We start from the raw sequence: 27156 nt of genomic DNA, 5'->3' as shown, positions 1-27156 counted from the left end.
ACGCACACAGGGCGCCGGGACTTCCGCTTGGGTCGACAGAATAAAAGCATCTGAAAGAAAAGAGGAGGAGAGAAGAGATTTTTTTTGAGACATCACCAGAAAGACAAGAACAACTTTTTTACATCTTCCCTCAAACACAAAACTAAAGAAACTAAAATAAACAATAAAAACTGATCCACACATCCGGGTGATTTCGATGTGACAGCAGCAGGCAGGTGAGAATGAGGGAGACCAGAGAATACAAATACTACCTATGCAGTATTTTATATTACTTTCTACTCACCGTGTGCCTTTTGAATGCATACTATGTTATACTACATACTTTGTTTAAGTACTTAGTATGTTACACACTTATATGTTCTGTTTACTAATATGTTTACACCGGTGATCAGAGAGATAAACGGAATTACAATCCCATCTATGTCCTGTACTTAGCAGAATGGACAATAAAGTGGACTTTGCTAGTATTGTAATATCTTTATATTGTTTACTATTTTTCCTTTCACACACAACAGAGAGTTCCTTGTGTGTGTAAACCTACTGGAGTGAATAATACTACCTCTTGTCTCTTGAATAAATGCCATCAACATATTTTTACATGAAGTCTACATGTGATTTATTTTGTGTATCTTGAATATACTGTATTTCTTATGGGTTATTATCTTATATTTCTTATTGTGTTGCTGTGAAAGTGATGTGTGTGCAGTGCAGCCTCCAATACTTGACAACGTGTTTTCCCTCAGCCTTTATTTTGGAGGTCCACTTCTGCTCCTGTTTAGATGAATTGTTGTAAAGTTGACGCTTGTGGCTCGTGGCAGTGGAATCTGCTTCCTGTCCATTTAACACGGTGACTGCTGGGCGTCTCCCGGCCAGAGACACAGAACTGTCTCTAATTACTGTTCATGTGTCATCATCGTGAGTTTCATCATCACTCTGAACGACGTCAAGAGCCAATGAGGCTCAACACATTTTATAAGAAGATAAATAAATTAAATTCATATAAAACACACTCAGTCTTGAATTGGATTATAGGAAAAAACAGACATATTTAAGTCCAAATAATTTGTTTATTAACTCAAACTTCACTGAAAGAAAATAGAATTTCAATTTCTGATCTTTTAAACGAGTTAATCTTTGTTCCTGTGATCGTCTGTTACATCTCTGATAATAAAACCAAAGTTAGCTCATGTTGATTAATCCCTGTTTTGATAAGAAATCAATACTTTCTATTATTTAACTTTAAATTTAATACAGGAGTGTGTTCGTTTGATTCCCTCAAATAAAACAATGACATCACAGTGCAGACAGAGGGTTTGAGGTCATGACAGGAGTGTGTGTGTGTGTGTGTGTGTGTGTGTGTGTGTGTGTGTGTGTGTGTGTGTGTGTGTGTGTGTGTGTGTGTAGGAGACAATAGTTTGAATATAAAGGACAGATGGTGGGCTTCACTTCCCGCCCCCCCGGTCTGCAGCCCCGACACAACAATAACACAACAATAACCATGAAACCAACACACAAAAGCATCACACACGCTCTTCAGAAAGAGAGGAGCATGTGCTGTGTACCACACACACACACACACACACACACACACTCACACTCACACTCACACTCATACACACAGAGTCAGGCAGATGGATGAAAGGCTGGGATTCCTTATCTGTCTGTTTAAATAAATAATATTTAACTCATTTATATCTGACAGTTAAAACATTAAGATACATATATAAGATAGAATGAGATACGATACAACACGATACGATAATCCTTTATTAGTCCCACAACGGGCTCCTTCGCCTTGTTACAGCATCAAAGAGGACAATCAAAAAATAGACATCATTAAAGAAATAATGAGTAAAACCTACAATATAAATGCAAGTAAATATGTAAATTTAATATCCTACTAAATATTCAATATGGTATCGTATGCTGTATTTTCCCTTGAAGAACCCAGAATCCCCTCTGCCCGCTCCAGCAATTAGCCATCAGCTAACACTCCACATCTGCCCAGTTTACACAGCCTGTTCAGGGACAATCTGTTTGTTTCAGGGGGTTTTATGAGCAGCAGGTCCCTCTGTAAGCTCCCATCCCCACCACCACCAGTATCATTATGGTCGCTGCCGCCTGCGATCAAAAGATTAGTCATATGATGGACCCCCCCCCCCCCTGGGGATGCATGTAACCGTAGCAGGGTGGTGTTAATCTGCGTTACTAAAAAGCACAATGAGTTTGCATCACTTAGCGTAGGCCGGCTAATAATGGTCCAAAGATATCCGCTTAGAGTCCCTGCTGGAAATGTGATATCTTACCTCAAGGCCGAAGAAACAGTACAGTTAATACACACACATCACTTCTCCCATCACATAATGCAAGCTTTTAATTTGTTCATTTTATTATATTGTTTAAAAGTTCACTAAGCAACATACATTGTATTTAAACAATATTATATATTATAGTATATCAACAAAGAAATGTACTGACAACGACTTTGAAAGTTAATACAGTGCACACAATATCAATTTCAACATTTTCCATCTTAAATAAATGTAAATATTTCAGTTTTTTCTCCAGATTCTAAACCATTTATGAAGTGTGCTTCAGTCCCCGTCTAACAACTGGAACAACTGGTACAACGTCCACGCATTGAACTTGGAGCTTGTCTGGGATGTGTCACTGTCAGAGAGAGACAATGGGTGTGAAAGGAAAGAGGGAGGTTGTGCGTTTGTGTGCGTTTGGAGGAGGTCAGCTTCCTGTAGTGCGTCAGTTTGCCGCAGGTCAGGAAAGAGGAGTGGCTGGTGGGAACAGCTGCTCGCGGGGGCCTCTGCAGGAGGATGACGGCTTCCTCCCCGAGTTGTGGTGGGATAGAGGGTGCACACTGATGGTTTTGGATTTCAGCTTAAAGGGACTGTTGGGCCTCGGCGGAGGTATGAGCTCTACTGAGTAACGTTCTAGTTCTTATTCTTTACACATCACATCTCACGACCTCGAACGTCAGAGAAAACCCACTCTTCCTGTCCCGGATGCGTTTATCACCTGATGGGGTCGATGCCTGTGCAGCCAGATGGTTTTCGCAGCACCAGGCTGTGGTGATGGAAATGGGATGTGTGTATTCTGACACGCTTCGTCACTGCCCCTGGCCTCGCTCCAGTCGGGGCTGCGGCGGCAGGAGGGCGTAGTCCCGATCAGCAGCTGGCCTCACGCTGTCTGACCTCTGACCTCCCGCTCTCCTCCCCCTCACCCACCAGCTCTGGTACACCCACTATCTGTCTGCCTTCCTCAACCAGCACACCCCCCCCTTTCACTACGGACACTCAAGGGGCTGCAGTGATTTTGGTTGTTTCAATGCATTCAAAATTATGTTAATGTTGTAATTTCATCATCTATTATTTCATTATTGAATTAATCACTTTTACAAATGAACATTATTGCAAGTAAGACTTTCTGTGTCACGTTGTCTCTTATCACAGATTTTAAAAGGTCTGAAGAGGTGAAAGAATCCAGTTGTGAATATTTAATGTTTGATATTTGTCACTTATAATTACTTCAAACAGGTAAATGGAATGATAAAATATTTTTATTAGCAACAAAACCTGAACATGTTTAACAATTTACTTTAAAACAAACACAACACATACAAAACAACGTATAAACGTATAAAATCCGGATGTTTTTGCAGTGATCTTCACATTTCACCAACAAATAATAAAAGTTTCAACCATCCTCATGTGTTTTACTGTAAATCTGACGAATGGAGCACATTAGTATCGGTGCATGAACAACCAGAAACCCTCACAGGGCCCGACCCTGCAGACGGAGGCGGTGTCGGTGTCGGTGTCAAGTAGAAATAAACAGCTAGCGAGTGTGAAATGTGATTCCTGCAGATCAGCAGGGGTCAGTCTGTGTCTCCTGACGTCTGAAGGACACGTCAGACTAAAGTCAGCCGGTCCGCCCACAGACGAGGCAAAAATAACTTCTTATCTACACACAGAATGCAGCAGCTTCAGAATTTATAGCACAACTGGTCAGTTTTCACATTATACTGGTCGATTCTGAAGGAGCTCTCGCTGATTGCTGATCACTATGATAGAAAATAGTGTAAGAATGACATATTCTGTGCAGTTAAAACCACAGTGCTTCAAATTCTGATAAAAAACATGAAACAAGACTGAGAACTTACTGGAATTCTTTTGTTATGTTTTCCTGATGAAACTGAAAATTTGAACGTAAACTTACATTATCTGTTAAACCTTGATGCTTCTTAAAATACTAAGGCATCGGGCTGTCAGCAGGCACATGTGATAAGAGAGGAATTAGTATTATTAGAGAATAATAAAACAATCTGGAAGTAAAACCATCTATTAAAACCAAAAGTGATATAATATCACAAAAAGGCCAATTTTAAAACAGCTAATTCCCTGAAACTTCTGTTGTTCCTCCTCAGGAGAGACAGGAGTCAAGATGCTCGTTGATCTTCGACTGCTGCACCTTTGTTTGGCACACAGGACAGCTGACCGTCAGCGAGGAAGAGGAGGAGGAGGAGGAAGTAGCGCTGAGAGAAGACGTGATAGAGGATGAAGAGGAAGCGGTGGCTGTAGCAGTAGCTGTAACAGTTCTTTGCTGCACTGCAGGTGATCTCGTCTTTACCGACTCCCTCGACGCTGCTGATTCGGTGCCTAATGTTTTCTGGAAATAGTCGAAGATGCTGGCTGAGCTGCTGCGGTCGTCCCACTGCCTCTTCCTCGAGTTCTGACCCCCAGCAGCAGCAGCAGCTCCCGACGTACTGTCACTGTTGAAATATTTGGACTGTGTTGGTTCATCAGGGCTGTCTCTGTTTAAAACAGCAGCTGGACCTGGCTTAGGCGTTCTGGCAGAGGAGGAACTCTGTTGTTTGGGAAACTGGGAAGAGACTGAGGTAGTGCTCGTGGAAATGTCCGGTGATGTCAGCGAGTCTCTTTTAGTCTCAGCACCCACTGAACTTCTGTCCTCGATGGACCTCTGCCTTGTTTTCTCTGCTCCTTGGCTTCTGCTGCTACTGTGTGGTTTAGGGATTCTAACCGGCGACCCGTTGATGCTGACAAACACCCTTGTGTTACCCACGGACCTCTTTTTAGGTGGCTTTTGGCCCGTGGAGGCTGCTGGCCCGGTGGAGGGAAAGGCCCCGGAGTTTCCAGAGTGAAAGGGAGAGGTGAGGGCTTTAGCCGGGGACGACGGGGGGAAGAGTTTCTTGGGAGGAGAGAACACTGGGCTGGACGATGGTGTTTTCACAAGAGGGACTGATGGTTTGTGGGACGGGGAGGAAGACGTGGAGGTCTGTGACTTCCCTCCGAGCAGGAAGCCTTTGCCAGTAAACGGGATAATGTTCCTTATATCCTGTAATCCAGCACCTGAGAGGAGAAGAAGTGAAAATTAGAGAGATGCAATAGACCAGGCCATAGACTGGATATAAAGATGGATGACGCATCTCCACTTCCTCCCGCTGTACAAGAATATGCTGTGAAATATGACGTCTCACCCAGTTTTTACAGCATCAAATAACTAATTAAAACCAAATTTAAATGTTGAATCTACACATCTATTACACCTGAATCCACACAGGAGGTCCAGTCGTGTTACCTGTAGCTGTACTGGAAGGTTTCCCACTTCCCGAGGCCTCCTTAGGTAACGTCTTCCCGTCCTTCTTCCCATCCTTCTTCCCGTCCTTCTTGCCTTTCTTGCCATATCCTTCAGGCTCCTTGATCTTGGTGTACGTCCCGCCACACGTCCTCCGGTGGTTCTCCCACCAGGGGTCCAGAGACGACGGAACCCGGTTCATGGCCCTCTTCACGTAGCCAAAGTAGGGCTTGCGGTTCTGGCAGGGCCCGTTGCACCGCCACCAGTGCTGCCGGTACACATCAACCTCATCGTGGAAGCTGTGGTAGACCTGAGGACGTGGTTTTATTCTTTAGATCACGGTATTAACTGATACTGAATGTATATTAGAAGAGGTACGTACAGAGATATTTGTTCCAGTGGCATCGTTGATACGGTTCATATGTTTGCAGAACTCAGGTCCGTGACCGTCTCGGTCTCTGTTGTTCTGGGTCACAAACAGGAGGGCGTGAATCATTTCATGGAGGAGAGTCTGGGGAGACAAAAAAATAATGATTGCTCTTTTAAAATATCTCTCTGAGCACATGTATTCTGAATGTATGTGAGTGAGTTTCCTCGTTACCTGAACCAGGTCTTTTCTGGGTCTCAGTTTCAGCAGCGGTTCACTGAGTCTGATGGAACACAGTCCTCCTCGGCCCTCGTACGAACACACACCAGCACAGCTAGGAACAAGAGAACAGACATTAAACACAGACCTTTAACTCAGTGTGTAAGATTTAGGTGAAATGGATCTATCGGCAGAAATTGAATATAAAATAATCCTAGTGATGTTTTCCCTTGTGTTTGATCGTCTAAATTGTACAAATTGTTGTTTTCTTTACCCTAGAATGAGCTCTTTATATTTAAATACTTCATATTTACATCGGGTCCTCTCTACGGAGGCTGCCATGTTTTTTTACAGTAGTTCAAACTGGACAAACTAAACACATTTTGAGTTTTTATGACAACTGAAGCTCCCACAGGTTGTCTGTCATGTTTGGAAGTGGAGGGTGAGGTTAGAGGTGTTCAGCTGCAACATGACACTCCACCACTAGATGGCACTAAATTCTACACACTGAGCCTTTAACCAGTTCCAATGGAAATATCGATAATAAATGAGAAGCGTTGATTTATTGAGATGAACAAAACAAACCCAATGCACAAATCAGGCACTTTAGCAGCATGTGGATGTTACAGAGCTTTTCACCTCACAGCCACGTCAACACCCAACTGACCACCGGGGACTTACAGGGTCATTCTAGGGCTCCACTTCACCTCCACCCCGCTGAGCTTCCCCCAGAAGAACGTGTGGTTGAAGTCCAGGAACATGGCCCGGACGTCGGGGCTGGGGTCCAGCGTCTCCCACGACGCGTCCACGATGGACAGCGGCCTCTCGGGCTTCTCCCAGCGGGGGAAAGCCCCGCTGCCGCCCGCGGAGGACACGTCCAGCCTCCGCTTCTTGCTGCTGCTCTGTCCGGCGTCATCGAGACGGTTCGACGCGGAGGACGAGGCCTGGTCCTCGGTGTCAAACTGCTCCTGGAGCCGCAGGGCGAGCAGGAAGTCCTCCTCCATGACCACAGGAAGTCAGGAACCAGCTGGCGGAAGTCGGCTAACCTCGGGTGGCATCTGTCGAATACACCTTCTGTTAAAACTGTTTCACTAAAATGTTAGAAATTCAAAAATAAATGCATCGTCTCTTCTTGTTGATGTTTGGTCACAGCCGCCAAACACTTCCGGTGCCACGCTGCTCAGAACACGACCCACTTCCATTGAGTTTCAAAATAAAACTAGACTCGTAGATTTCTTCGATGTCTCTGATGAAAGATTTATACGATCTGAAGAGAAACAAGGGTGTTGTTGACCTGAACAGATCTGTTAGTGTGTGTGTAGTGATGGTGATAGCGCCACCTACTGGCAACAGGAAGTAAGCCTCGTTTTACAACTTAAATGCGTCACATGAACACAGCTTTTGACCTGCTGCAATGTTGTGCTCTTATTGTGAAACTTAAAATTGAGGAAAGCAACGCATGGTTCAAACACCAAAGCAGTGCATGCTGGGATGTGTAGTATTTCTGTATTTTATGTCGTTGGTCGATACAAAACGCACCCGAGGTTTTTCTTTTTGTCACTTAATGATCAAAGTAATTAAATATGTTGACAAATTTTAAATATTCAATAGATATTTAAATGTTTTTGATGTAGAAATAACAATTCGTTTGAATGAAAACAAAAAATATTATAAGAAAATCACCACTTGGTTAGTGATTCGTTGCCCCTGAGTCACGTGACGTTTCAGGGAGTCGACCAGCTGACTACTTCCTGTTTAGGTTTCGAGGAGCTTTGACAAACTCGTCCTCTGCGAACATTTAGCGTCAATTTGATCTTAACAAACAATCACACGCGCGACAGGAGATGACGGAAACGGGGAACCGGCTCCGGAAGCTGCTGGAATCGCCGAACTTCGAGCCGCAGAACTACGTGAAGCAGCTGTCGCAGCAGTCCGATGGCGACCGGGATCTGCAGGAGCATCGGCAGAAGATCCAGAACCTGGCGGACGAGACGGCGCAGAACCTGAAGAAGAACGTCTACAAGAACTACCGCCAGTTCATCGAGACGGCCAAGGAGATCTCCTACCTGGAGAGCGAGATGTACCAGCTGAGCCACATCCTCACCGAGCAGAAGAGCATCATGGAGAGCATCACCCAGGCGCTGCTGTCCACGGACAAGGACGAGACCTCCAAGGAGATGCAGGCTGCTTTCCCCAAGGAGACCGAGGAGCTGAAGCAGAGGACGCTCACCTCCCTGCTGGAGAAGGTGGAGGGGGCGAAGACCATCATGGACACCCCGGGGAGGCACCTCGTCTACAATGGAGACCTGTTGGAGTATGACGTGGACAACATGTCCCCCATCCAGAAGGTGCACGCTTTCCTCATGAATGACTGCCTGCTGATCGCCACCTGGCTGCCCAACCGCAGGGGCACCGTGAAGTACAAGTACAACGCCCTGTACGACCTGGAGAGCTTCGCGGTGGTCAACGTGAAGGACAACCCCCCCATGAAGGACATGTTCAAGATCCTCATGTTCCCCGACAGCCGCATCTTCCAGGCGGAGAACAGCAAGGTCAAGAAGGAGTGGCTGGAGATCCTGGACGAAACCAAGAAGAGCAAGGTCACCAAGGAGCTGCACAAGAAAGAGGAGGAGGTCCCCACCTCACCGGTGAGAGCAGAGGTGTCCACCAACCCCTTCGACGAGGATGAGCCAGTGGACGCCCAAGAAGGCGTGGACCTCAGCCTGGAGTGGATCCAGGAGCTGCCCGAGGATCTGGACGTCTGCATCGCCCAGAGAGACTTCGAGGGCGCCGTGGACCTGCTGGACAAACTCAACGGGTATCTCAAGGACCAGCCGGTCACCCAGAAGGTCAAAGAGCTCCGGCTGACGGTGGAGGAGCGCGTGCGGCAGCTGACGGAGGTCCTGGTGTTCGAGTTGTCTCCGGATCGGTCACTTCGTGGAGGACCTAAAGCCACCAGGCGGGCTGTGTCCCAGCTGATCAGACTAGGTCTTTTGTTTTTCATCAGCTACACCTCACACATCCACCAAACGGCAGCTGAAGACACTGTTTCATGTCCACACATTAGTGGTTAAAGGACAAGTTACTCATTCACTTCCCTCATATAAGTTACAGACATTTTGCATCTAGTCGTTAAGTAATGTTAAAGGAGACATATTCTGGTTCATAGAGCAACATAAAAAGTTTTACATGTTAAGAAAACATCACTTTCCTCAGACTCTCCACTGCTGCAGCTCCTCTTTTCAGCCTCTGTCTCAAACACTTGGTTTTAGCTCCTGTCTCTATCAGCCGGCGTCTTGCTTGTTTTTTCCGAACATACAGAGAGGATCTGCTTTTCCACTCCTGCTGAATAGTTTTTTTCCCCGCTGTGTTTCAGGCCAGTCCACCAAAGCCTGCGAGCTGTTTCTGAAGAACCGAGCTGCCGCGGTGCAGACGGCCATACGGCAGCTTCGCATCGAGGGAGCCACGCTGCTCTACATCCACAAGCTCTGCAACATCTTCTTCACCAGCTTGCTGGAGACGGCCAAGGAGTTCGAAATGGATTTTTCAGGAAACACGGGCTGCTACTCGGCCTTCGTGGTCTGGTCCAAATCGGCCATGAGGATGTTCGTGGACGCATTCAGCAAACAGGTAGGAAGAGGAGACGAGCTACAAAGTCAAATATGAAAACCACAGGGTTCAATAATGTGACAATTATCCTGACAATGACTTTTCACTGTCTTCACCAGGTGTTTGACAGCAAGGAGAGCCTGTCCACCGCAGCCGATTGTGTTAAAGTGGCTAAAGAACACTGTCAGCAGCTGACGGAGATCGGCCTGGACCTGACCTTCACCTTGCAGTCGCTGCTGGTCAAAGACATCAAGGCGGCGCTGCAGAGCTACAACGACATCATCATCGAAGCCACCAAGCACCGCAACTCGGAGGAGATGTGGAGGAAGATGAACCTCATGACCCCCGAGGCTCTGGCTAAACTCAAGGTGCATTTTGTAAACTATTCTGTTCCTCTGACTTTATCTGTTGGTTCTTGTAAGTTCTCAGGTAATCAGTGTGTCCAGCACTGCAAAGCAAAGAAACACGTTTGATAATCAAAGTTATTAAAGTCATTTATTCTTTTGTTCCAGTTCCTCTGATGTGAGGATTTGCTGCTCTTGTTTTTATGTCACGGTCACATGAATATCTTTGGTTTCTTGACGGACAAAACCAGACATTTGAAGAAGTAATGTTAGACTCTGGAAAACAGTCTGACCCTCTCCTGTGGTCATGACTTTTGGGTAGTGACCTGGAGAATGAGGTCACAGATACATGAACATGTTTGTCTTTTTCTCTGCAGGACGAGATGTGCAGCTGTGGCATCGGCAGCTTCGAGCAGTACACCGGTGACGACTGCTGGGTGAACCTGAGCTACACCATCGTGGCCTTCACCAAGCAGATGATGAGCTTCCTGGAGGAAGGACTGAAACTCTACTTCCCCGAGCTGCACATGGTGCTGCTGGAGAGCCTGAGGGAGATCATCCTGGTGGCCGTGCAGCACGTGGACTACAGCCTCCGCTGCGAGCAGGACCCCGAGAAGAAGGCCTTCATCCTGCAGAACGCCAGCTTCCTCCACGACACGGTGCTGCCCGTGGTGGAGCGGAGGTTCGAGGAGGGCGTGGGCAAGCCGGCCAAACAGCTGCAGGACCTGAGGAAAAGCACGAGGTCGGTTCGAATCAACCCAGAGAGCACCACGTCGATGGTCTGATTCCAGCTTCTTTAAGACACTTGAACAAAGTAAGAAACTGAAATAAAGCTGTCACAGAATGTCCCGATAATTTCAGCTGGATATCGTTTGTTTTGCGACGGGACAAGGATAAAACAGATGAATCAGAGGAAACGTAAGTATGTGAGAAAAGATACTTTGGAGTCCCATAAAAATACTTATTGATATTGGCTAACACTGAAAAGTAAAAGCAGGTTTTGGGCACGTTGTGTTGTGTTTTGGACACGTTGTGTTCTCTGAAATTTAGTAACACAACATTGACTTCATGGAGTATCTGTGTACTCCAGCGTTCATGCTGTTAAAAAGTTTGGAGTTAAAATGTTGTGATGTTTGATCCACTGGATCATCACAGGCAGGAAATAGTATCCTAACATACTGGACTGATTGAAAAGGGATGACTGAAAAGAAAATGCACCGTTTTACTGTAAAATGTCAAAAATTGTTTGTGTGCGAGTAACATAATAAATTTATTAAAAACCATAATGCACAAATACAACCTTTTATCTCTTTATTGGTTTAACGATGCACTGAACGACCTCCACTGGATTATCAGCTGTTGTGTCTGTGTTCATCCAGATCGTTGTACCGTTACACACTGAAGACACACAACTCTCCTGCTATAGACACATTCATCACAGCAGCCACAAACAGCACATGTGTAATTAATAACATTAACAATGGCTCAGTTGACAGGAAGCTGCTCCAGTGAGCCTGCATTCACAAAACAAAGACCCAGACACTGAGTCCCTGAGTGGGAGTAACGCTGCTGTTCTCTGCTCTGTCAAAGTGTCTGCTGTAAAAAGGGCTTATTACATTTCCACATGTTGATTTTAAATTATATAATAATAAAAAACCCTTTATTTTCTTAACAGAGTTGCCAAGTGTGTAACAGAAATTAAAAATGGAAATTAAAACAGCAATTAAATTAAGAGAAAGACAATAAAACGAGAATGGCACTCAGCCGAGCACGTTCCACCACCGAGGCCCAACAGCTCCCTGTATAACCACATTCACATTCAAGAGATCCAGATTTTAATTTCACAAACTCATCGATATTTGTTCCCTAAATAATTTTTCAAGATCCAGGAATTATTCCCTGAATTATGCCCATCTCACAAAGTCAATAGGTCGACTGTTCCTCAGTTTTAGGCTCTTCAGCAAAGACCTGGTCACCTTCAGTCTCCAGATCTGTGAATAACCAGCGGAGCTTCATCCACACATCGAACTGAACACTCAGGCACATGGATACGTTCTTAATGGAGCTTGGACTGAGGCCTCTCATTGCTTTAAAAGTAGAATCTTTAAATCAATGCGGATGAACATCACTGTCTTTTTTCATCCCTGTCTATCCATCTACTTTATCTCAATACATTTTTCAAACGTGCATCAGAGCCCTTTTTATTCTCTATCATTCATTATTCTTTATCATTTCCAGATGAGTCACATTAAAGACGTCTTCTCTTTTCATTTTTTTTCCAGCAGCCATTTTGACTTGGTCACAGGAGGAAGTCGTTATTTCAGTGCGATGCAGCGAGTGATGTTATTTCACCTGTGATGTGTCCGTTCAACCTGAGATGTTGTGTTTCACATCAGATTTAGTTCTTGATCCTTATTTCATGACTACATTGCCCTCTTGTGGCAGCTTTTAAACAGGAAGTATTGATAAGATGATGTAAATTTCCTTTAATATTTTTGTGAAACAATTATTCTGTTTATATTCATAGTAAAACCTGAGCTTTTAATTATTTATCGCAGTGGCTGTATTTATAAATACTGCGTATGAGTTCTATACAAGATACAATTCTGACTTCAATCGTCTGACCAGCGACAACCGTTTGTTAGAACCCAGTAAAACCAGTCTGGATCCCGTCACTGAAACAAACAGATGCTCCTCTCTCGCTGTAAAACGGCAACAGGAACTGACGACGCAGATATTTTTAGACGCACGATTGTTCTCTCTGCTTCACAGCTCATCTCGTTATAATCACTGATGTGATCGAGGGCTCGGGGAAAGCCTCGGGTGAAGTTATCAGCTTATCCTCAGAGAGAGAGTGGACAGTGGGCGGGCGGGCGGGCGGGCGGGGGGGGATTATTCAAGAGGAATTCACTCAGTCAACACATAGAAAATATAGATAGTAACGGTCATGGTTTTATGTTTTGGTCATCAAACATTTAGAATAGCTTGAACTCATCAGTGTTTACCGAAGTGTGAAATTCTCCAGGTTTAACTGATCCACTAATCAATCACTTTTGCATAATTTTCAAAATCAATGGTACAAAAAACTGTACATTTACCAGTTTATCTTTGTACTTCCCCCTCAACCACATTTTGGACGTAAATATTTTACCCTTCATTCCACTTTATTTACCTGATAACTTAAGGTACTAATAACTGATTATAATACAAAATGTATTCAACAAATAAAGTATTTCATTGTTTGTTTTATGTTAACATGAGATATAATTTGACTTTATTGATCCGTGGAGGGAAATGACTCAGCAAAGCATTTACAATCAATCCCAATGTTCCAAATTCAAGCGATGCACTTGTGTCAATAATTATAATCCAATAAAACATAGTCTATAGGTGAGTGGATTCTGATGAATTGGTAAATACATGTTGATACTAACACTTTTACTTGCAGCTGAGTATCTGTAGACTGTATTTAGATCTGAGTATCTCTTCCATCTCCTGCTTTTCATTCATTAAAACCTCAACGTGTAGGATTTTAAATGTTTGTACTGCAGCGCCACCACTTGGTACTCTCTAGAATCACAAGAAATTTCAAAAATACAAAAAAAAATCTCTGGATAATTAATGTATCGATCACCATTTGACATATGGAAGTTCTATGCATTTTCTGGCAGAATTGTCTCATTTTACTGCAGAAAAACTTGCTGACACTGTACTTTGAGAATCATCATTCTACACACGATAACCTTAACTTTTCAATTAACAGATAAGCAGCCGAGTCTTAAATTCAGTGAAGTCTACAAGAGCCTGTTCAGTGTGTTAGTCTCGTCTGGAGAGACGACTGCGGGGAAGTGAACATGAAATGGGAGGAAGTACAGACTTGTAGTGGATCTTTCAGCACAATGTTTGTAAAACCAACTCCGCCTGTGATGTTAAGAGGACGGTGCTGCTGGGTGTTTGGATTTTCTTCCGGATGCATCTCACAAAGAGTGCTTCACTTTCAAAAAGCCATTTCCACTCCAGCAGTGTAACTCGAGCTTTCATGTCCTACAGTGATGATATTGAATGTTCTAAAAGGACGTGTCCTCACAATGAGCGGAGCAAGTGCCTACAGGTGAAGTCGTGCAATGAAAGCAAAGGAAATTGTGTAGATTTTAATGTGTTTTGTGTGTAGATGCTTAGTATTCTACAGTATGTGTGAAGACTCCACAGAACACATCTAATTTACAGGTAATTAAACTAACGGGGCTGATAAATGGAAAGCTGTCCCAGTGGGTGTGGATTAAAGCTGCACCCTGAGGGGCCTCAGTCACGGCTGCTGTCTGGTCAATTAGACGCTGAGCTAACACAGAGGGCTGACGTCAAACAACACGAAGGTTAACGGATCCAAAAAACCTTCGCCCACATGAGCATCAGCAAACTCCTCAAGTCACCTGAACTACTGTCTTTTCAGTTTTTAACGGTGTCATCTTTGAAAATGTTACTTGATCCATCTCTGTTTGGTTTGTGTGCTGCGTCTGATCCATCTCAAGCTGACAGGCAGAACAAATGCAGATAATTAGGTAGTCAGATAAATGATCGTCATTATAATCGCCATGACCACCATTACTCTTGACTTGATGATGGATGATCAGCGCTTCATTGCTTCCTGGACCAACATCATAGGATTTATTCTCCTTCGTTAGATTCCCCTTTGAAATATAATTTAATTTGGAAAAGACTTATTCTGTGTATTGTAATTTACCAGATTTCCATTTTCTTCTACTTAATCATTCTAATAGTTTCTGATTATTTTACAGATCAAACCACAAAACTGTGAATAATTAATGCAACCTCAAACACGTACAATATTAAAACCCTATCATATGTTAAAGGATGAAGAATATCATCTAAAAAGATTTTCAATTCAGTAAAATTAAATCTTTGTAAAGTAAAAGAAAGGTTTCTACTTTAAATGATTTAAGAGGAATCAAATATAAAGACAGCACTTAATCATCTTTATCTATTCTATTTCTCTTCTGAATATGCATTGATACCAGTAGTTTTACACCCAGTAAGTTTGAAAATAACAAATTTTTGTTCAATAAAATTACGATTAAATCAATATACACACTTCATTTTATTCCTGGCAGCGTGTGGAGGATTTAACATGTGTATAAATGAACAGTTCAGTGAATAAATACAATATAAACAACCCAAAGCCTAATAAATAAAAACACCCAGCCCGGATTCGACCCTGTGAACAAATCATGACAGTGTGGGTGTATCAGAGCCTTTCAATGAACCTGTCACTCACACCACACAGTCCCCGCCCCCCTGCAGCGCATGCGCACAGCTGCTTGGGGAGCTGTCCGCCTCAGTCGGTGCTGAAGTGTTTTCTCCGGAGCTTCTCCCTCCTCTTCGCCGACACACGCACGATGGAGGAAGAGTTAAAATGTCCCGTGTGCGGTTCCCTGTTCCGGGAGCCCGTCCTGCTGCCGTGCTCCCACAACGTGTGCCTGGCCTGCGCCCGCAACATCACGGTGCAGACCCCGGAGGGAGAGACCCCGGTGCAGAGCCGAGCCTCGGGCAGCTCGGACTACGACTACCTGGACATGGACAAGATGAGTCTGTACAGTGAGACCGACAGCGGGTACGGGTCCTACACCCCGTGTCAGCTCAAGTCCCCCAACGGGGTGCGGGTGTTTCCCCCGTCCGCCGCCCACCGGCACTGCTCGCTCACCTGCCCGCTGTGCCACCGGAGCGTGTCCCTGGACGAGCGGGGGCTCCGGGGCTTCCCTCGGAACCGGCTGCTGGAGGCCATCGTGGCGCGGTACCAGCAGAACCGCGCCGCCGCCGCCGCAGCCGCCGCCGCCTCCTCCTCCTCCACGGCGGTGAAGTGTCAGCTGTGCGACCGCAACCCGGCGGACGCGGCGGTGATGTGCGAGCAGTGCGACGTCTTCTACTGTCACTCCTGCCAGCAGCGGTGCCACCCATCCCGGGGTCCGCTGGCCAAGCACCGCCTGGTGCCGCCGCGGAACCCAGCGGCAGGTGGTGGTGCGGCAGGCGGAGGAGGAGGAGGAGGAACCGGGGGTCAGCAGCCGCCCGCCACCGCGCGGAAACCGGCGACCTGCGTGGACCACGAAGCGGAAAACTTCAGCATGTTCTGCTGCAGCTGCAAAGCTCCGGTGTGCGTCAAGTGTCTGGAGGAAGGGAAACACAACAAGCACGATGTCAAACCACTGGCGGTGATGTGGAAGCAACACAAGGTGAGGTCAACACACACACACAAGCACACACACAAACAGACAGACACACAACCTTGTACTTGAGGACACTCATTGGCATAATGCATTCCCCAGCCCCTAATCCCAACCAGCCAACTAACCAACTAACCCAAACCTAAAGCTAATACTAAACATAACCATTAAACCAAGTCTGAACCCTCAGACTGATTTCAGAAAGTTAATCAGAAAGTGAGAAAAGGGCCAAAATGTCCTCATAAGGTCTTCAAATGGTCCTCAGAAAGATATCTATACAAGGTTTAACACACACACAGTCGCAGTGTCTCCATGACTTCCGGGGACATTGTTATCACATTGATTTCCAACCTTAACCATAGTTACTACTTGTCCTCCCTTAACCCTTAACCTGAAACAAACCTTAGAACGTGTGTTCACCTTAAACTTGAATGATTGACGATAAGGGGACTTACCTTTGACCCCATAAGGAAGACGAGTCAACACAACGTGACGGGTTTGGGCTGCTATTGACTTCCATTCATCCTGGACAGCCTAACCATAACCTTATCACTGACCTTAACCATCACAACTAAATACGTAACCCTTCCCCCTAACCAACATGTCCTCACTGTCCCTCTCTCCATAGGGTCTATGCTCAAAATGGTCCTCACAAAGACACAACACACATACACATAAGGCTCAAAGCCATTTAGGCATCTGTGTGTGTGTGTGTGTGTGTGTAGCCTGATGTGGCCTCTGTGGAATTGAAAACCTCGTATCAATCACGCTTCTCATTCTAACCTGCTTGTTTCTTATGGTTATGTAAACGTGTGCTCAGCCATCTCGCCACAAATCCCCCCCAGCATCTCCGTGGTTTCCCTGTGTTCACACGGCTGATCGCGAACGTCGAAGCGTCTGCGGCTGTTTGTGGTGAATTTCAACGGCAGAGGAAGCTGAAGCTGAAGCGTGAGCTGGAAATGTTGATCACAGAAAGCAGGGATGTGTGTGTGGTTGAGTTTCAGTGTATGTGGGGCAAAGCGTAAATTGGAGAACTCTGTGTGAATAATCAGAATTCACGCATAATAAGATAATTACTGTAGGCGCAAAATCCCCTGTGTGTGTGTGTCAGTGTTTGTGTGGATACAATGTGAGTCATCACTTGAGTAGGTCACACAAACCCCGTCTGGCTATTTCACATTTTACCAGCGCACATCGTGTGTGTGTGTGTGTGTGTGTGTGTGTGTGTGTGTGTGTGTGTGTGTGTGTGTGTGTGTGTGTGTGTGTGTGTGTGTGTGTGTGTGTGTGTGTGCGTGTGTGTGAATAGTGGAGGAGGAAGAGGTCAGTGCTCTTCCTCAGGCAGCAGCAGGACGGGGATAATAATGTTGGTTTAAGTCAGTTACTTTAATCCGCACATGTTAACACGGTTAAAATTAATGTTTTTGGAAGTAAGGTTAGAACAATACCTAATTTAAAAGATTATATATTCACATCACTATCTGAAGTATACTGTATTCATGCCTATTTCATGGTACTTGTACTTTACCTGAGTATTTCCATTTTATGCTGGGTTTATACTTTTCATATCAAGATTTTATGTCAAATTGATAATGACGAATTGATACTTCGTCAGCATTTACTCTCATGCTGATCTTTTCAATCACTGATCATATTACAGTAATATAAAGTATATATTTGAAATATAACACGCAGAATTGAGGTGAAGTGAGGCTTTGAGTACTTTTTCTTATGTGAGATTGTGAAAAGGCTTTTCCTCCTTAATGTCATTGTGTTGTGTTCATACTTAAGTAAAACATCTCAGTACTTTTGCTGAACAAAAGCGTGGCACTGCATTTCATAATCTACATTTTGTTTATACTCCTGCCAAATACTTGTTTCATGCACGGTTGAGAGCTGCTGCTGCTGAGGTTTGTAGATTAAAACTATTCTGGAGGAAAACAGATTTATCTTATTGTCCATAAGGACTTCAGGGAGTTGATTTACCGCGACATGGCTCAACATGAGAGAAGAAGACAGAAAAAGGGATCTTGTATCATTGTGTAAGTTTCCTAACTTTGGCTCAGATCGTGGAAAAAGGAGGAGAAATGGATGATTTCAATTGTAGTGATTCTAATGTGGAGACATTGTGACAGTATAACAATCTGTCAGCGATTTGTGTATTTAAAGCTGGTGTAGGTATCTATCCAACCATCCATCCATCCATCCATCCAGCCATCCATCCGATTGATTGCCTTCTGCTTAACCGGGCTCGGGTCATACAGGAAGTAGGGTATTCCCGGCGTCCTGCTCCCTCCCGAGACATTCCCCCCCGCCAGATGGGAGATGTAAACATGTCAGTGAGTTCTGGGTCTTTCTGATGAGATTTCTCACTCGTGAACAAGAAGAAGACCCTGAGATACAAAAACTCCTTCATCTCAGGGTCCAGAATAACCTTTCAGCATCATGTAAATCAAGCGATCTGAGAGGAAACTAGACCTCTGCACTTCCTCCAGGCTCTGATTCTAGCCACGGGGAAATCTGGCCCGGGACGGGAGTCTTCGACCAATCACAGGGCAGTTCAGAGAGGGGGGTGCTCCTATTGGCTGCTCGTGCCAGTCCCCGTGGTGGAAAGCCTGCCCTGAATCAATGGCAGAAGATGCCACAGGCAAAGGTCACTGTTCCAGCAACTGCTTCCACTGAAAAACAACCTGACAGAGGAATTATAGAAATATGAGATACACAATGATACAATGAACAAGCAGAATGTTTAGATGTTGGAAATCTGTTGACGTACGAAGGAGTCGTTTGAGATCAAAGCCCAAAAATTGCAGGAAAAGTTGGAATTTTTCAAGAGGAAGTTGGAAAATGAAAAGTATGAATGTTTGGAACGAGCTGAAGCTTTTGATGTTTGAATGGTTGAAAAAGGCAGAAATAAAGATGATAAAGAAACAATAGCATGAAAATCTGTCTACTGGAGCAAAATGTGGCTGAATCACAGTTTTTCCGTCCGGACTCGTTCCTCCTCGATTCCCCTCGCCTGCCAAACATCTCCTTCCTGTTTCATTAAAGGATGATTAAAGTGATTTTATGATTTAATTCATTTTTTAATGACTCTTTCATTAATTGGAAGGATAAGCCTGCTCCAGGGGTCAATTCAGGTTCACTCTCCCCAGTGGGACCTGATTTATCTGTCTTTTGTAAAAACATTCCTCTGTGAAGTGGATGAAAATAGAAGATTTGACTTGTTTTTTCTGCAATATTTTTGCTTTTCCAACCATTTTTAACTGAAGAAAAACCCAGATTTGATTGCACAGCGTTGCAATGCATTAAATCTTTACACTTTTTTAACGTTAAACTACCTTTATTAACGTATTGATGATAGTGGTTAAAAGAGAACTCCCTGGGGGCAGGAAGCAAAAGGGTTTAAGTGAAAACTATTTGCAGCTGCAGGTCCAGTCAGAGTCTGATATTGTATAATCCTCGTCTGCTTCCTGTGTTAAATAAAACATTTCATAAGGCCGTCGTCATCGCGATCGTCCTCACACCCACACCTCATACATGTAAATGAAAGCCATTTTCGTCCGTCTCCTGCTAAGTGGGTCATTGGGACTAATCTCCGCGTCTGTGTCTCTTGGTTTTTGTGAGATTCGACGCCTCCAGTCATCCCATTCATCATTTATCCATCAACACATCTCAGACTCTCTCTCTCTCTTCTTGTCCTGCTTATCGTTCACCTTTTGTGTGCATGTGTCTTTCTTTACCTCCGTCTCTTATCATCACTCCCTCCTCCCCTTCATTCACCCCTCCCTTGTGTTCTCCTGCCCTTCCTCCATCTTTCCCCCTCTCCCCCTGTCACATAAATGGACCGTGAAAATCCCATCAGAGTGCAGGAGCGCGAGGGCGTTGATAAGTGATGAGCGAGTGGATGAATAAGAGATGGCCGCCACTTAGTTAATATGGTGTCCTGCTTGTTGAGGGGAGATCAATGATTGTCTGTCTTCGTCCTCTCGCCCGCGCTTGCACTCGACACAGGCAACAGACGTCACGTTGCAGAGCTGTTGAGTTTCTGAAACGTTGCTCGGTGAGGTCAGTACTGCAGAGCTGGTGTTTGAGGTGTTTTTATGTCTTATCTGCTCCAGCGTAGCTTCATCTTGCTTCCTCCTTCTCCCAGTCCTCTACGTCCTCTTACATTTATTGAAAACAAGTGGCCTCTCCTTCTGTGTGCACCTTCTTCTCTCAGGAAGGACCAGATATAAACAGAAAACTAACAACCGTATACTGACAGTAAATTAATCAGCAATGATTTGGATTATTGAAAACGTACCAAACACTCACTGGTTCCAGCTTCTTAAATGTGTTGGTTTGATGCTTTTCCTTGTTGTGAATGATAGTAAATTAAATATGTTTGGATTTTGAATTGTTGATCTGACGTGAGCGCGAGGAGCTGAAACTGGAGCGCAGGAAATCTGTCTAAGCAACAGAATATTGGAGTGCAAGCGCACCTTCAAAGTCTATTTGTAAGACCAAAACCCAAAGACTGAGACGTACTGAAGGTCCCAGGGGGAAGCGGACTTGATGGCCACTGCAGTGTGTTTGCAGTAGTTTGAATCCTGTCGGTTTATCTAAAAGCATCTAAATGGATCCCCACCACAGAGGGATACAGGGAAGCTGCTGTGCAGGAAGAACTTTCACTACAGGAAGACACACTGATCCAGTTTCCTCTAATCAGTCGAGCAGAAAACACACTGTCTATTTAAAGCACATGCACACGTGCACGTGTGACCCAGCTCCATGCAGTGAAGAGCTCTTGGCTCTGGCTCTGCTCTTAGTTAAATATTAAAACGCACAAATGCAGAGTTGCTGCTTCTGCTGCTGCTCTGAGTGGTTCAGTGTTTGCAGAGTCATCGTAATTATATTTATATTTTAGATTTGAAATGGGACAGTTATGAGTTTTCTTTAACCATAAAAATGAGAAATATTCAGCATCATTTAAAGTCTTAAGATCAGAGGATGAATCAAAGCAATTCATCTATCGGAGCAGTTTTACAGAACGTATTCTACGAGGAGGGATGTTCCTGCGTAGGATGTTTAAATTTGAGTGATTTTGAGCTGCGTTGTCATGTCTCTGCTTCCTTTTCCTTCTGATTATGTTCTTTATATTCTGCTGGGGTTTGTTCTCGAGTTTCTCAACCTTCTTAAGATTGTTATCTAGTTTTGTAGACAGTGAAACAGCTGTTTCTGTTGTTGCTGTTGTCAGTTTTCTGACGTTCAGCTTTACATACGTCCACATTCACTCTTTTCTCTTCCAGTCACCAGCTCATGTTTCTGCGTCTGGTTTATAATATGTCTCACAGGTCGTCGGTTTGTTTAGTTGTAGTAATTTCTCCTTCATATTCGGAATCATTGTTTTGTTTCAGTCACAAAAAATATTTGAATCCAAATGAATCATCACACGTGGATCAAAATGACTTGGAATTGATATTTAATCATATCAGATGAACCAGTTGTCGTCTATTGTTGAAAACAAACTTCTGTTTGTTCCTGATTGGGTTGAAATATTAGATTTGACTGTGTTTTGAACAAATTGCCACCAGACGCTTTCAACCTGTTTATGAGCTCTTCATTCATTAAAAAAAATGTGTTGCCTCTGAACATAATCCAGCCACTCACGGCATTTCCTACAAAACATATCTGTTGCCTCAGTTTAGCTGAATGGAAACAAATGAATTCTTAGCAGATGGGATGCAGGAAAAAACAACATCTTTGATTTAAGTGATTTGTGAAACTGGGCGATCTCAGATGCTGTGCACGTTTGGGGAGACATGCTAATTTCTAGATGTCCAGTGTAATGTCTAGTTTTAGGTTGTGCTTCAGATTAGGGAATTAGGGAGAAGTGAATTCTCAGAGGATGCAATGCAACAACAAATAACATGTAAGTGGTAAATTATCACTTCGGATTTTAGTCTCAAATTAAAACGTTAACGCAGCTTCACCAACTGAGTGTGTGAGGCAGAGGAAGGCAGATGGTCAGAGGGTGTGTGTCTCTCAATAAAACTGCAGTTGATGAAGATTATTTCTGGTGTAGTAACACGACTCCCGGCTGTTCCTCTGCAACATGTGCAGGACGTCACATGACACCACAGGTTTGTGTTGATACCGGTGGATGTTTGTCACATGATGAAGACCTTGTGGATCCTCCTCCTTTCTTATTTACCACAGCTCGTGTTGAACTGTGATCCACTGACTCGGTTCTGTCGTTGAAAACAGGAGGAAAGAAACTGAATAATCAGGATTTAATCAGTCTCCTCTCTGCTGTGGCGTTTACCTGCGGTGTCGTGGTTTCGTTAAATCTCTCGATATAAATCATTCACACTCACTGGCAGCGTCGGCTTCGCCAGAATCGTCGGTTTGCCTCTTGTTCCTTCATCTAATATTGACAGTTAACACTTTGTCTCGCTTGTCTCTCGTCCGCCGGGACTCTGACAAAACGTTTTGACAAGCACGCTGCTATCGGTGCCGCCTGTTTGTTGTGAACTGAGCTGCCGTCTATTTCTGCCCATGAAGCTTTTATGTGGATCAAAAACATGATCGTACGATGTAAAGAATATCTGTATCAATGTGCCATCCTTTTTTACACTGTATTACTATTTTATATTATGATTATTTTCACACATCTTATCTTATTTGATCTATTTATCTATTTGAATTAGCATCAACTTTACAGAATTCACTAGGTGAAAATGAATATCTTTGGATTTTGGACTGTTGGTCAGAACGTCGGCTTTCATTTCTTAGAGGAAATGATAAATCAGTTAATTTGATGGTGGATCAATCGATCATGAGAAGAACAGTTGCAGGTCGAGTTTGCATGAGAGTTGAAATCTATTCTCACATTTCTGTCTCATTTACGACGCCTAACAAAGCCAAGCGAGAGTCTCAGGAACATTAGAGCATTAAACCTTTTATTGTAATAACACAGGTTAGAATTATGAACCTGGATATGAGCAGAATCTCATTTAAGTGTCTTCTGTTATAGAAATAAACAGCTTGTGTTTTCAGTACATACTTAAACATACTGTGTTACGGTCATTTTATGCTGTGCAGCCGGGAACATCTATGGTTTAATGTCGGCACCAAGTAACCTCATGTGATGTGAGGACCAAACGCTGCACTGACTTTGCTAGTGTCCCTCTATCTAATAATGAATAGATCCTCTGAAAGGGAACTCGGGGCCTCGGGCCACGTTACGAGAAAGTACACGACACTTTTATCAGCAGAAGACGGAGCTTTCATCTCTGTTACTGGGGTAATTTAGATGCAGCGCAGAGCGGAGCCGACTGGCCGAGCGCGGCTGTCGTCATCCCAGATGCCAGCTCGCCGACCATGACAAGTCATCCTCGCTCTGCTCTGTCCTCAGGCCCAGCAGCGTGCACACACACACACACACACACACACACACACACACACACACACACACACACACACACACACACACACACACACACACACACACACACACACACACACACACACGCACGCGCACACACGATGCACAATGCTTGTAAGGACACTCTTGACTTACATCGTTACTCTGATGGCATGTTTGAAGTCTGATGATAAATTAAAAACTCTATTAACCTTAATTATGTCCCAGATGTTTCTCCTATTAAAACTGATATTCTGTTTATTTCCATCTCAGCGTCTCATTCATGGCAACACGTTGTCTTCATTCAGGTTCCAGCCGCCTTTATTTATTAAATATTTATTAAATGTGGCTTTGAGGAAGGAGGAAAAAGGTCAAATCTCACTGATGTAAAAAGGAATTGATCAGTTGCAGTTAGATTTGGTAGAAACGGCTCTTTTACATATATTAATTTGGCAGATGCTTCTTTCTGAAGTCCAGCAGCCACTTGCATGAAGCTGCTGCATCTACTGGAAACTGCATGTGCACACTCAAAGGGGCTCTGCTCTATGGGAGAGTGTGTTTCAAGGTACTTCGGGGGGGCCCCCAGGCTAAAGGGACCATCCCAGGCACATCATACACAGACGATCAAGCCTTCAACTAAACCTCTAGTACTTAGTGGAAAGCTAGTGGAGTGGGGGTCTCAGAGCATAGCGTCTCCTGCGATCACAGAACGTGAGGGGGGGTTCTCACAAGATTGTCGTAGCTGTGGACTGATGTAATCATCCTTCCTCTGGGGCCCCCCCTCTCAGCTTAGGGCTCCAGGCAACTGCCCGCTTTGCCTTTTTACCTTGTGGCGACAGCCTCCATTGAAAATCCATTTTAGCTGCAGCGATGATGAAACTTCACTCGTCCTCGGTTGTGTTTGAAGATGACGAGTCTGAAAATGGAATAAAATCCACGAAGGCTCAACAGACTTGTCCTCACCATCGCTCGAGGCTATAACAGCTCGAGGCTGCATCGGCTGCTACCTGCTCGTGAATCACTGGTCACAATGTCAGGCTGAGAGCTGCCCTGTGGTGAATTGTTGGGTTTTGACTCGGCAGAAGATGTGTGGAACGAGCACGACCATGATTTCTGACAGCGTTATCAAATCTTAAATTGGTCGGGTACGGGTTAGGAAGGGTGCAGCATGAGGAATTCTAACCCTAAAACAAAAGGTCCACCCTCCAGGTTCTGGTCCCCTCACGGGAGACGAGCCCCCTGAATGAAAAGTGTGTTTGCAGATTTCTGTCCTCGCAGCGTCACGACTACACAAACATACACAGCGTGACATGATTTAACTCAAGGCAGTGCTGCTGGACTCGAAGCACTGAATGTAGGTTAATGCACACTTTACTTCACTTTGTCTCCTCTGGCTGCAGCAGACATCCTCTGCAGAGAGGGATTCAGGCTGTGTGTGTGTGTGTGTGTGTGTGTGTGTGTGTGTGTGTGTGTGTGTGTGTGTGTGTGTGTGTGTGTGTGTGTGTGTGTGTGTGTGTGTGTGTGTGTGTGTGTGTGTGTGTGTGTGTGTGAGTGTGTGTGTAGGTGTAGCTGTCCCACTATATATGCAGTGTGTGTGTGTGTGTGTGTGTGTGTGTGTGTGTGTGTGTGTGTGTGTGTGTGTGTGTGTGTGTGTGTGTGTGTGTGTAGCTGTCCCACTATAGTGCAGTGTGTCTGTGTGTGTGTCTGTGTGTGTGTCTGTGAGTATTTGTGATCTATTTTTGGTAACCAGTCAGAGCTAATGCCAGACCTCTGCGGAGAGCCTGGACATCCTATAGTGGAACAATGAGCATTGTTACCATGGTTACAAGCGGCCGCTCATTCATCAGGAGGCCCAGTGAGTGTGTGATGTCTCCGGATGAGGCCTGTGCACGTGCCAGCATCTATTTGTCAGCTCCAGGAACGTTTTCTGTCACGTGGGAGCGAAGGAACCTTCACACAGTAAACTACGCAGTTTCCCATGATGATAAGAAACAGATTCATCTTCCTCAACGAAGCTAATCTGCACTTGTTTCATGACAATCACGCCCTCGGCGGTTTACCTATGCTCTGCATTCATTAGTGTGGAAGATGCCCTGATCAATTATTGAGGAGAGGGACTGCTCTCTGTTGCACTTTTGTTGCCTCCCTCTCCTCTGAAGCTACCCCCCCCCGCGAGGAAAAAGTCAGGCTGATAAAACGATGCTGGCTTCCTCCTCTTGGAGCTCGTTCCGCCAACTCTGGCTGTGACCACTGATCCCAGCCACGGTTTATCTAAGACGAGCGGGCAGGGATTTATTTTGTGCTGCGGTTGGCCGGCAAACTGTGAAACGTCTCATCACAGGAGAAGAAGTGGCTTTTTTCTTCTGTGATCCTGCTTCTGATTTACTGATGAACCGGTTAAACTTCACACATTACTTATACAACATGAAGGGGCAGGCGCAGTCAGTTAAAAAGTTTATGACTCGGTCACACGCGCTGACTCTCGGGTTGTGAAATATGCTTTGCAAATCAATATCTGCACCAGCAGGAGCGTAAATTAACACTTCCTCTCTGCACAGTAGCACCGGACACGTTTGGGCGCTGAACCTTACACCATAAATATTGATGGTTTGCATATAGATGCCGAAAAAGCTCCATGCAGCAGTTTTTACAGAACTGAAGCTCAGCTCCACATAGTGGTTCTGTTTTCTGGTCATTTTACACTTTGGGTCAGATTGTTTTTTTATTAACGCTTTAAAGTTCAGTGAAGCTCGACTCACGACTCAGAACCTGAACCGGAGAATCAGTCGTCGTTGACATTGCTGCTGCAGAGCGCCGGTCGCCTCGTTATTCATATTATTCGTTATATATATATCTGCATCCAAATTGCATCAAATTTGAATCTGCACTTCTTTTAACCCTGAACAATAGACCTGCCAAGAGTGAAGTCGATAAGATGAACAGTCGTGGAGATATACGAGCCACATACAGACACACAGATTTATGGAATTAGTGGATTTGATCTTTTAATTCAAAGCTTATTTTAATAAAATACAAGTGATTGTATGATTAGTGAGGGAAATGTTGATGAACTGTGGTGAAGTCTCATGTGAATTCAGTCATATAAACTAATTGTGTTATTTATTTATGATGGAGTCTGGTTTAAATGTGATATTAAACATTCTGCAATAAATAACAGACATAAACCTGTTTGTTATTCACTTCTCTCCAGGTAGGACTGAAGCCGTTGTGTAGCACTTCAATTGTGTATTAGTACTTCGTTGTGTAGCTGAGCAGCAGAGGATTGGTAGATGGTGGGCGAGAGGATGAGGAGGTGGAGGAGGAGGAGGAGGAGGAGGAAGGGGAGAGGAGATTGGTTTTGACCTCCAC

At 44.5% G+C, this 27156-nt stretch overlaps 3 protein-coding genes across 4 annotated transcripts in view; 2 read left to right on the top strand and 1 right to left on the bottom strand.

Annotated features, from left to right (window-relative positions):
* Positions 1-3556: 3556 nt before the first annotated feature.
* Positions 3557-7412, bottom strand: sprtn (SprT-like N-terminal domain). The gene is made up of 5 exons (XM_035144608.2): positions 6875-7412; positions 6209-6308; positions 5990-6118; positions 5611-5917; positions 3557-5381 (listed from the first exon to the last, which is right to left on the bottom strand). The coding sequence occupies exons 1-5, from the start codon at positions 7195-7197 to the stop codon at positions 4435-4437; spliced, it is 1806 nt and encodes a 601-aa protein (XP_035000499.2). The 5' UTR covers positions 7198-7412; the 3' UTR covers positions 3557-4434.
* A 485-nt stretch (positions 7413-7897) lies between these two features.
* exoc8 (exocyst complex component 8) lies at positions 7898-11440 on the top strand. Its single transcript, XM_035144499.2, has 4 exons — positions 7898-9181; positions 9570-9823; positions 9922-10170; positions 10524-11440. Exons 1-4 carry the CDS (start codon positions 8038-8040, stop codon positions 10929-10931), a joined length of 2055 nt encoding a protein of 684 aa, XP_035000390.1. The 5' UTR covers positions 7898-8037; the 3' UTR covers positions 10932-11440.
* A 4049-nt stretch (positions 11441-15489) lies between these two features.
* Positions 15490-27156, top strand: part of LOC118099381 (E3 ubiquitin-protein ligase TRIM9) — a 36394-nt gene continuing 24727 nt past the window's right edge. For both annotated transcript variants that reach the window (XM_035143946.2, XM_035143944.2), the window contains exon 1: positions 15490-16391. In XM_035143946.2, coding sequence (XP_034999837.2) covers positions 15561-16391 — 831 coding nt within the window. In that variant the 5' untranslated portion in view covers positions 15490-15560. The remainder of the gene's footprint in view (positions 16392-27156) is intronic.

Source organism: Hippoglossus stenolepis, chromosome 20, assembly GCF_022539355.2.
Source record: "Hippoglossus stenolepis isolate QCI-W04-F060 chromosome 20, HSTE1.2, whole genome shotgun sequence".
NCBI classification, from domain to species: domain Eukaryota; kingdom Metazoa; phylum Chordata; class Actinopteri; order Pleuronectiformes; family Pleuronectidae; genus Hippoglossus; species Hippoglossus stenolepis.
The sequence above is the reverse complement of the archived record's forward strand: the minus strand, read 5'-3'. Positions and strand labels throughout refer to the sequence as shown.

Bases quoted from the DNA above. Each gene is read 5' to 3' on its own strand.
- exoc8 (XM_035144499.2), top strand. From the start codon at position 8,038: ATGACGGAAACGGGGAACCGGCTCCGGAAGCTGCTGGAATCGCCGAAC. The intron at 9,182-9,569 runs GTCTTTTGTTTT...GCTGTGTTTCAG, and splicing joins GTCCCAGCTGATCAGACTAG to GCCAGTCCACCAAAGCCTGC. The intron at 9,824-9,921 runs GTAGGAAGAGGA...TGTCTTCACCAG, and splicing joins TGGACGCATTCAGCAAACAG to GTGTTTGACAGCAAGGAGAG.
- sprtn (XM_035144608.2), bottom strand. From the start codon at position 7,197: ATGGAGGAGGACTTCCTGCTCGCCCTGCGGCTCCAGGAGCAGTTTGAC. The intron at 5,918-5,989 runs GTACGTACCTCT...CCACGTCCTCAG, and splicing joins CCACTGGAACAAATATCTCT to GTCTACCACAGCTTCCACGA. The intron at 5,382-5,610 runs GTAACACGACTG...TTCTCCTCTCAG, and splicing joins ACCTTCCAGTACAGCTACAG to GTGCTGGATTACAGGATATA.